Raw genomic sequence first — 10,528 nt, 5'->3', positions numbered from 1 at the left:
GGACAGTTCTGTTCTTGGGCGGCTCTGTGTGCGACCGTGAGGCCTCAGACTGGTGATGACCCCGCAGGCACAGTCCCAGACCCTGAGAACACCCAGAGCAAGCCCCAGAATACACCCCATTCCCCCATGTTGACGTACCAGGACCCTGGGGCCAGCCTGGGAGAGGCGCTCCGTGCTGGAGACATCAGGCTTCCTGCAGATACGGCTCCAAGTGGGGGAAGGATGCTTGCCTGCCTGGGGCTGGGGGTCAGGCACACCTGAGAGGGTGCACGTGCTCACCTTGCGAGGGATTCCCCTGTGAGCCCAGGGCAGGGGTGGCCCACGGGACACACAGCTGCCACCAACCTGGGGGGCTCCTCTGTGGTTAAACCCTGGAAGGGCGGGTACTGGGGGAAGGGAACTTCAGGTTAGGAAGCCCCAGGGTCCCCGCATCTCCGTGCTCCCCTCAGCACCCGAGGGCGGCCCCTGGGACAGGCCAGGCCACAGACGGGCAGCCAGGGCCTCCCCCTCCCCAGCCTGAGACCCTGCTGTTTCCTGCTCCCACCCCATGAGGCCGCTCGACTCAGAAACAAAGCCAGCGTCCGTGTGTCCTAATTTTATTGTGTTTGGCAGCAGAACGCCCGACACAGAACATAACTAAGTATTCGGCTGTGCAAAAGAGAACAGTGCTTAAGTACAAATGGAGACAAGATTTTCTTAAATAAATACTTAAACACGAGTCGGCCTACAAGCACCTGGAATCTAGGTCTGGCGGGTAGAGGGGCCTCACCGCCCGTGGACCCACGAAGACGTCACGATTACCCTCCCCCCGTAATCAATACATGGACCCAGGGCCGACGGTCACGAGGAGCCTCTGCGGGGCCGCCCCAGCCCTCCGCCAAGACACTGGAATTTCTCGAAGGTCGATGGTCCGTAACAGGTATTCCTCTATGTGGAGGTGTTGGTCGCTGTGGCGAGTGGGCAGGGCGCCTAGATGACCTTCTTCAGCTCGTCATACAGGACCAGCACGAAGGCGCCGCCCATGCCGCGGAGCACGTTGGACCAGGCGCCCTTAAAAAAGGCTCTGCCGCCCTCGTCCTTGAAGATCTTTCGCCAGCAGTCCAAGGTGCCCCTGTACATGATGTCGGCTGCGGGGAGAGGGCGGGGGTCACGGAGAGGATCACACAGGCACGAAGCAGGCCCCGAAGAGACACGGTGCCGACGCGGGGCCCCAGCTGCCACCACCTGGGTGGCTAGGCGTCGACCGCAGGAAAAGGAAGCTCTGGACACCCCCAGTTTGGGTGGGGATCGAACACAAACTCGAGCCCCAGCCTCCCTAGGGCCCAGCACACCCGAGGATCAAGGGCAGAGAGGGGGCAGGCACCCGGCCCAGGCCTCCCCCACGAAGCCCTACTTCCCTCTGGGACCAAATGCTGCACCGCACCCCCCCCCCCCCCCCCCCGGCACGGAGCACCTCACTTGCTGGCTGTGCACCTCCGAAGGGCCGAACGCCAGGCCACTCAGCGATGCCCCACCCCCAGAGCACGGGCGGCCCGGAGCAGGGCGGAGACGGTACCTCCTTTGCGCCCCGACTGCATCATCATTCTCCGCCGTACAGTGTCGAAGGGGTAGGAGACCACGCCCGCCACGGCCGTCACCGTCTGCGCGATCATCCAGCTAACCACGATGTGCGTGTTCTTAGGGTCGGGGAGCATGCCTGCGGGGTCACCGTGAGCGTGAGGCCCCAGGGATCTCCACGCGGGCATCCCAGCACCAGGTGACACTAGACTGGTCACACTGGGGTCAGCACACCGTCCAGAGATGGGGAAGCCACCTGCAGGCTGGGAGGATGGCCCCAGACACCAACCCAGTACCCGGCGGCAGGGGCCTCTCTAGAGGGAAACAGGCGGGCCTTGGGAAGTGGAAGGTTTCACACCCGTTCCACTGCAAAGGTGCCAGCGGGCCTGGGCCCCGACCTCCAGGGTGACTTACTTTACAGGGCGTGAACTGTCTCCTCCCCACAGATGTACTAAAGCCCCAAACCCCAGGACCTCAGAGTGTAACTGTACTAGGAAATAAAAGCTTTTACAGAGATAATTAAAGTAAAAAAAATCAGGTCATCAGAGTGGGTCCTGGTCACATAGGACTGGTGTCCTTATAAGAAGAAATTGGGACACACACACAGAGGAACAACCCTGTGAGGACACAGGGAGGAAACAGCCGTCTACACGCCCAGGACAGAGGCCTCGGGAGGAACCAGCCCTGCCCACACCTGGATCTCAGATTCCAGCCTCCAGGACTGGGAGACCACAGACATCTGCTGTTGAAGCCCCCCGCCCAGCACCTGTCCAGTCAGCCCCGAGAGCAGAGCGCACTCACCTTTGGCGGTGTCATACACCCCGAAGTACGCGGCCCGGTAGATGATGATGCCCTGCACAGAGACGCTGAAGCCCTGGTACAGCCCCCGGATGCCGTCAGACTTGGTAATCTTCACCAGACAGTCTCCCAGGCCTTTGAACTCCCGCTCCGTGCCGGATTTGCCGACGTCAGCCGCCAGCCGGGTTCTGGCGAAATCCAGGGGGTAGACGAAGCAGAGGGAGGTGGCTCCGGCCGCCCCGCCGGAGGCCAGGTTGCCGGCGAAGTACTTCCAGAACTGCGTGTGCTTGTCCACGCCCCCCAGGAAGATCTGCTTATACTTATCCTTAAAGGCGAAGTTGAGGGCTTGCGTGGGGAAGTAGCGGATGACATTGGCCAGGTTGCCCCTCCAGAAGGACAGCACACCCTGCTCCTTGGGGATGCGCACGATGCAGTCCACGATACCCTTGTACTGTTTGTCGGCCGCGATCTGCTTGCTGGCGTGCTGTACCTGGGGGCAGAGAGACAGGGGTTTTACACGAGGGCCTAAGTCAGGCGCCCCCAAGAACCCCCAACGAAAGGTGCTGTCTTCGTAAGATAACATGTGCATGGGCCTTTAAGCTGGCCAAACGTCCTACCAGAAAAAAACCATCTTTTGGTCACTACTGGTCCCTACAAGTATAACAAACTAGCAACGACGTTTGCATTAGCGCTACATTTCTAACAGTCCCGCAAAAAAGACAGCTTATTCTGACTCAGAACCGCAAAAGGGAAATAAAAAAGAGAAAAGAACGTAAGTCCAACGAAAGACACGACTGCCCTCGTGACCCACCCAAGGTCACGGCCCTCGCCCCGTGGGGCCGTTCCACGCGGCTGCTCCATGCGCATGCGTTCCCCGAACTGTGCCGCAAGGCCCAGTGCGCACGCGCGTGCGCGCCCGCGGCCCCATTTCTGCGCAGGCGATAGCGCCCACGTGACGCGCGCCCGGGCAATCCCCGGAAGCCGGCGGCGCGCGGACAAAGCGGCGCAGCCTCCCGCTTCCGGTGCACGCGGCCTGCCCGGCCCGCTGTCCCCGCGCCCCGGACCCTCGCACCTCGCCCGGCGTCCGCGTGTGCGTAGCCGGCTCCCACCTGTAGCAGCAGCTTGACCCGCTCGATCGGGGCCACGGCCGTCTTGGAGATGGCGGCGGCGATGCCTCCGGCCAGGAAGTCCTTGGCGAATGAGATGGCCTGTTCCGTCATGGTGGCGAGGCGGGCAACGCAGCGGGAAGAGAGTGGAGGGGAGGCGCGGAGAGCCGGAGTGTGGGCACCCCTGATCTGCGCTGCCGCCGCCGGGACCGAAAAGACGGGGTGGCCAGCGCGCAGCCGCTAAGGCGCCCACGCCCCGCCCCGCTCCCCCGCGCGCCAAGCCCATTGGCTGCGCCACAGCGCAAGCCCCGCCCTTTCCCGCTCGTCTCGCCCCCACGGGCTGCCGGGAGCAGCTCTGCGCCCCGCCCCTCGCCCTCGAGCGCCGCGCCCATTGGCTGCGCCGCCGCCGATGTCCCTCCCCTTCCCGCTCGCCGCGCCCGGGGCATGTAGGGAGCCGGGCCCCGCCCATGCGCCTTGCGGGCTGGGGGGCGCGGCGGCCGCCTTGACCTTATGAAGGTCACGCCGGGCCAGGGGTACGCGATAGACGCGGTTTCGCAAGGGGAAGGCCAGGGGTCGCTGAGTCCGGCGCCCGATGTTCATCCTGCCCCGGCCCCGGCATCGGACCCTCGGACCCTTGGGGTCGTCCCGGTGATTCCCGAGTCCCGACCGCGACCCCCAGTCTAAGTCCGCTGACCTTTGAGGACCGGCGGCGACCCCGGACTCGTCTTAATGACCTCTGTAGACTCCCGAGTCCCGGCCGCGACCCCAGGGATCGCCCCGCGGGAGGAGCGACAGTTCGCGGGGTCAGGGCCGGAGTAGGAGGCCGCTCCGAGCCCCCCAGGCCCGGTTTCTCGAGGGCTTGCCTGTCCCCTGCCCAGTAGACCCCGGGTCCGCCCGTAGGAGCGCCCCCGGAGGACCCCGCCCTGCCGTGGGGTCCCCCGACCCTGACCCCGAGACTCCCGGTGCACTGGGCGCGCCGGCCACTGGGGGGTCCCTCTCCACCCACCCGGCCGCTTTCCCTAGGCCCTGCCCTCCCGGGGCTCAGTGGGCCTCAGACTCGGGTCCCTCTGCCATGCCGCGCGCTGCGACGTGGCGGCTCCCAGAGCGACAGGGGCACATGTGCTGCCCGCACACGCTCACACATGCATTCACGTGCCCACACATGCCCACGCACACCTGCATACACACGCAGACAGGCACATATGTCACCCGCAGGAGCACATCTACCCCCCTCCGCCCCAGGAAGTCTCCTGAGACCTAGGTGTTTTGAAATGCTGTGAACTTCTTATTGAATTATAACTAAATGGCACAAGTCGTAAGTGTATTGTTCTGTGAATTTTCACTGAGTGCAATGGTGTCTCATCACCCAGGTCAAGAAAGTATCCTTTTCTTGGTGCAAGGTTGCGTCCTTTCATTTCTTATTTCCCTCCCTGCCTGTTTCTTCTTTCTCTCTTCCTCTTTTTTCTCTTTGCTCCACCCCCCATATTTTCATGAGGGGCTTTCCTGCATCCCCTCCAGCCGGTGACGCTGGGTGGATGGATGCCAGGGGCAGGCCCACCAGAGCCCAGGGCACCCAGAGCCTGCCATTCGTTTCCCCGGTCCCCGGTGTCCTTGCAGGGCCTTGCTCTGCCCTCTCATGACTTCCGTGGAGAAGCAGGTAAGAGGCGGGACCTGAGGCTGGTGCCGCTGCAGAGGGTGGGGCGGCTCAGGGCACGCACTGGGCGAGGATTTTGTGTGTGTGTGTGTGTGTGTGTGTGTCGGGGGGGGCTTGATGTTCTGGCGCTTTCTGAGGCTTCACGGGACTGGGGGACAGAACAGAGCTGGGGGGCCCCCGGCTCCCGCTGGGAGCAACCGCAGGACTCTGGGGTAGAGGACAGGGCAGCCGTGGGTTCTGGGCAGGGCCAGGGTGATGGCTCCGTCTGGGCACTCCCAGGTGAAGAAAGCATCTCTCCTGTCTGCATTTGTACGCGGGAGCCACCTGTCTGGGCATGCAGGGACCCTGTGATGGTTATCACTGCCCGCTGGGCCGACAGGGGCCGACAGGGGCCAACCAGCCGAAGCTGGTCCTGCAGGCTCCGGCTGTGAGGCCCTGGAAGTAGGCGCTTCTGTTGGAGAGCCTCTCCCGCCCCGGTGGGAGCGGTTAACCTCTGAGCGACCCGCTCCCCTCCCCCAGGCAAGGGACACCCCTCCCTGTGCCCCACCTGCATTCCCAGCGCCCACCCCCCGCCCCCTGCGCAGGTCAGCACCTCGCTGTTGGGAGGAATGAATGGCTGTGACCTCTTCCCCATTGCTAACTGGGGTTCAGAACGCGTTTCTCTTTAAAAAGCATCTCATGCGTGTCTTAGACGCAGACCCATCTGTCTAACCAGTGCATATGTGCCTCTGTCGGGGTGGGGCTGAGCGGGGGTGACCCAGCCCTCGTGCTTCAGGGGGGCTGACCCGGGAGGGCGGCAGGACCACGCACAAGAATACCGTGTACCTGGTGAAGGAGGTAGACTGCGCACCGGGGATTGGACAGGGAGAAAGGGGGCTGAGAGGTGGGGTTGCGGCGGGGAGAGGAAGGGGTTATGTCCTAGGATCCCCAGGGGCAGGGGTGGGGAGGCCGAGGTGTGGCCCCCCCTTCCTCACGCTGCCCCAAAGTCTTACTACGACCTGGACAGTATTAGAAGCTGGGTATCTGAAAAACGGGTGGCCTAACGAAAAGTAATGGAGGAGGTGCTTAAAGATGATCGGGTTTCCACTGACGGCTCAGAGTGAGTCACAGAAGGGATGAGGGTGGCATTGGGGGGGGTGGCCCTTAAGTGAACTGGTCTGGTGAGGGGCCAGGGGCTGCTCAGGGAAGGTGCCTGCCTGTTGGAGGGACCCTGCAGGGGGGACCTGGGGGGGACCACACGCTGCTGTCTCGGGTGTCATCCTTATCGTCCCCTACGCCCACTGCCCGTCCACCCCAGACAAGTGGAGAGGACAGAGGTGTCACCCAGTGATGCATCCAGACAGGCCCCGTCTGCAGTGGGCACTCAGACATCTCCTGAGTGAATGGATGGATGGATGGATGAATGAATGAATGTGACCCGGAAGGCGGGGGTCAGGTCCAGGGCAATTCCAACCTAGAAATCCCTGTTGATTTAAAGACACAGACACGTGCGGGCAGCCACGCCTGTGTGCTGTTTTACGCCAGCTTCCCTAAAAGTCCTGCTTTTGCATGTATTTCTAAGAAATGAAGAGACAGGTTGTGTGGAAGTCACACTTTCTTTTCTCACCTTTTAGTTTCTTATCTTTTTTTCTTACTGCAACCTGTTCCAACACAAGGAGAGGGAGCGGTACAAGGAAGCCATGGGCCCTTCGTTGCTTCCACAAGCGTCATCTGCCCGTTAGTTACTCTTCCAACTGGGCGTGGCCCTCGGGCGCATCCTTGGTTTAGGGGAACAGTCGTGGGTCAGAGCCCTGCCTGTAGCAGCCCCCCTGCCCACAGCCCGCAGCGCTCCCAGTAGCCAGGACTAGGGGTGTCGGGTACCACCCCCCCTTCCCCCGGCCGAGGCAGGCGCTCTGACACCTCTGGTTACAAGTGCAGTTTCTTCTAGCAAACCCAGTGTCAAGACGGCTGGCTCCCTGACCGGCCAGAGCACGGGCGTTCCACATGCCCTGTACCCGTCGCTTGTTATTGGGGACCCAGCCCTGCTGCAACACGGCGCCCTTGGCTGAGGCAGGGTCACCTGCAGGGATTCACCTCTCCTCCCTGGTAGGAAGGGGGTGGAAGGGAGTGGCCCCCGGTAAACAGGGTCGGCGTCACCCCAGGTCCACCGCGCAGGGGATGTGGCCCTGCCAGCAGCCAAGTACCGCCCTGCCCAGGTGAAGGGACGGGCGGGCAGAGGGGACCCGGGTGGGCGGTCTCCTGCGACCCTAGCTGCAGTTTCACTGAGGCTGCAGGTCCACACCGGGGCCAGACGGATGGAAGGGCCGTGACCCCTCTCCTTTGTCCCTCTCACTCAGGAGAGCTGCCGGCACTCCATCGGGATGGCACAGCTCCCTTAATAGCCAGTGTTTCATTTCCTCCCTCCTCTATCTTTGTCTCACATGGAGACACAATCTGTGATTTTTTAAAAATTGGAGTCCGTCCAAAATTATATACTTGTGTGTGTGTGTGTGTATATATGTTACAAATATATACTTACCCATTTATATATGACATACATAGTTTATATGCTCTAAATATATAAAATATATTCTTTTTTAAAAGGATTTTTAAAAAATTATTTATTTTTGGCCGCGTTGGGTCTTCGTTGCTGCGCGCAGGCTTTCTGTAGTTGTGGCGAGCGGGGGCTACTCTTCATTGCAGTGCGCGGGCTTCTCACTGCGGTGGCTCCTCTTGTTGTGGAGCACAGGCTCTAGGTGCATGGGCTTCAGTACTTGTGGCACACGGGCTCAGTGGTTGTGGCTCACGGGCTCTAGAGCGCAGGCTCAGTATCTGCGGTGTACGGGCTTAGTTGCTCCCTGGCATGTGGGATCTTCCCGGACCAGGGCTCGAACCCGTGTCCCCTGTGTTGACAGGCGGATTCTTAACCACTGCGCCACCAGGGAAGCCCCTAAAATATATCCTTACACCTAGAAAATTATACATACGTCTCTATTCTTGGAAGTTATGTATCTAAGAGTCTGTGGTGGTTTTAGCTGGAAAGCACAGGTGAATGTCAACACTCACAGGGGGCCTGTTTGAAAGGACCCCATCTGACATTCGGGGCATTTTTTTCTAACAATAATGGTGTACACGTAACAGACAACGTATACATTGCTACGCAGTCACCACTGTACTCGCCTAGTCATTAAGAGAAGAGACACTTAGCCTCACCCAGGTACCTGGAGGACGTTTGCAGTAAACAAGCATCTTGACCCCATAAACCTCCCACCGCGTGAGCTCCTGTACGCGGTTTCACCATGGACGGGGGCAGAGGTAGGTTCTGCCGCCCTGAAGGTAAGAGAAGGTGCACGCGGCCGGGAGGGCAGAGGACAAACGCACTGAAAATAGGAGTGAAACACTGGGAAGTAGGGTCTAGATGCGCCAAGATCTAGTTACCAGCTAAGAGGGAGCGAGGGAGATGCTGACATCACCTGGGGACCTGGCCTGGCCCGCGCATCCCTCGTCGGCCCCGGGGTCCCCCCCGCCCGCGCATCCCACCACCCGGGCGCGTCACAGATGCGCGGAGACAGCCGTGCTTTCCGCCTCCTTTAATGTGTCCGGTGACACCTGCTCTCCAGGGACCTTTCACTCCCGGGTGCTGGGCCCGCCGGGTTCCCGGTGACCTTCAGGGCGCAGCTCGGGTGCCCAGGACCACGCACAGCAGGTCCCCCGCGCGCGCCACCCGCACGTCCCGGAAGCCGTGTCGCTGCAGAAGGCGCCGATGCTCGTCGGCGCTCCGGGGCTGCCCGGCGCTCAGGGTCCGCAGCCGGGGGCTCCGCGACGCCCCGTCCTCCTCTGCCGCCGCTTCAGCCACCAGGAGGCCACCGCCTGGGGAGCCAGAGACAGAGAGAGACAGGGTGGGGGAAGAGTCTCAGGACCCAGGCTGCGGGTGCCCCGGGCTCCCCACTGAAGGGATTCGCTGCAGGAAGACATGGACGGCAGGGATTCTGAATGTAGGGACACAGCTGCAGCCTCCCTGATGCCATAATGAACTGCACCGGGACTTCCCTGGCAGCAGTGTCCCTGGCGGACCTGCGTGGCACAGGGATGGCACCGGCCACGAGGGTGCCAGGAGCACGATTTTTTTTTTCTGACATTTAATTGGTTCAGCGAGATTATCTTTTTTTTTTTTTGAATTACACTTGATTTGCAACGTTGTGTTAGTTTTAGGTGTACAGGCAAGTGATTCCGTTATACATGTATGTATATAAATATATATTCTTTCTATTCTCTTCAATTATAGGTTATTCCAACATACTGGAGCAGAGTTCCCTGTGCCGTACAGTAGGTCCTTGTTGGTTCTCTATTTCACATAGAGTGGTGTTTATATGTGGAGCTGCACTGTTGGTGGGAACAACCTACATGAGAGCCTTGAGAAGCAGAAAGTATGCATGTGTGTGTGTACACACACCTGTATCTGTCCAGCTCTCTGTGTATGTATTTTCAGAAGTGCTTGTGAAGAAGGGGGAACCAAGCCGGGAGAAGATAAGCCTTGGGACAGAAAGCAGAGGGGCAGGAGGTAGCTCACGCTTGCTTCTTCCTTTTGTTTGGGTTACCGGGGGAGACCCCGAGAAAAGACACAAAGCAGGTGGCGGCACACGAGCCCCAGCTCTGCTTGCCGGTGACGGTAACTGGGAGAATTTTGGTGCAAAATCTCATTTGGGTTCTAGGCATTTAAGTAAACATGAAGTTAACAAAACCGGGATCATAGCTCCACACTATTAGGTATAAAATCAGCTGCAAGGATGTATGGTACAGCACAGGAGAGAGAGTCCATATTTTATAATAACGATAAATGGAGTGTAACCTTTAACCATGGTGAACTACTATACTGTACACCTGTAACTCATATAACATTGTACAGCAGCTATACTTCAATAAAAAGAATTGGGATCGGGCTTCCCTGGTGGCGCAGTGGATGAGAGTCCGCCTGCCGATGCAGGGGACACGTGTTCGTGCCCCGGTCCGGGAAGATCTCACATGCTGCAGGGCGGCTGGGCCCGTGAGCCATGGCCGCTGAGCCTGCGCGTCCGGAGCCTATTGAGGGGTTTTTTTTTTTTTTTTTGGCCTTGCCGTGCAGCTGGCAGGATCTTAGTTCCCTGACCAGCGGTTGAACCCGCGCCCTCGGCACTGAAAGCGCAGACTCCTAACCACTGGACCGCCAGGAAATTCCCAGGAGGTCACGCTCAATCCTTATCTGTGACCTCCACGGTCCCCAGGGTGCAGGCAACCTTTGCAATCCCAGCTACGGGGGTGGAGGGAAGCCCTGGTTCCCCGTGCCTGCCAATTTCTGAGCTCTAAGGATTTCCTCCACTGCCAATTTCACGCTGACAGCTTGGTATGAGCTGGCTGGCAGGAGTGCTGAACATTTAACAAGCGGTTCTAGCCAGCA

General features: G+C 60.0%; 2 protein-coding genes across 2 annotated transcripts in view; both read right to left on the bottom strand.

Annotated features, from left to right (window-relative positions):
* Nucleotides 1-580: 580 nt before the first annotated feature.
* On the bottom strand, nt 581-3,709 carry SLC25A6 (solute carrier family 25 member 6). The gene is made up of 4 exons (XM_024768112.1): nt 3,465-3,709; nt 2,359-2,845; nt 1,556-1,696; nt 581-1,127 (listed from the first exon to the last, which is right to left on the bottom strand). Exons 1-4 carry the CDS (start codon nt 3,573-3,575, stop codon nt 970-972), a joined length of 897 nt encoding a protein of 298 aa, XP_024623880.1. The 5' UTR covers nt 3,576-3,709; the 3' UTR covers nt 581-969.
* A 4,960-nt stretch (nt 3,710-8,669) lies between these two features.
* ASMTL (acetylserotonin O-methyltransferase like) overlaps nt 8,670-10,528 on the bottom strand; it is a 27,828-nt gene continuing 25,969 nt past the window's right edge. Inside the window, exon 15 of the mRNA XM_024768086.1 lies at nt 8,670-8,964. Coding sequence (XP_024623854.1) covers nt 8,762-8,964 — 203 coding nt within the window. The 3' untranslated portion in view covers nt 8,670-8,761. The remainder of the gene's footprint in view (nt 8,965-10,528) is intronic.

Source organism: Neophocaena asiaeorientalis, unplaced genomic scaffold, assembly GCF_003031525.2.
Source record: "Neophocaena asiaeorientalis asiaeorientalis breed wild unplaced genomic scaffold, Neophocaena_asiaeorientalis_V1.1 scaffold871, whole genome shotgun sequence".
NCBI lineage: Eukaryota > Metazoa > Chordata > Mammalia > Artiodactyla > Phocoenidae > Neophocaena > Neophocaena asiaeorientalis.
Note: the sequence above shows the minus strand (reverse complement) of the source record. Positions and strands in the feature narration are given on the sequence as shown.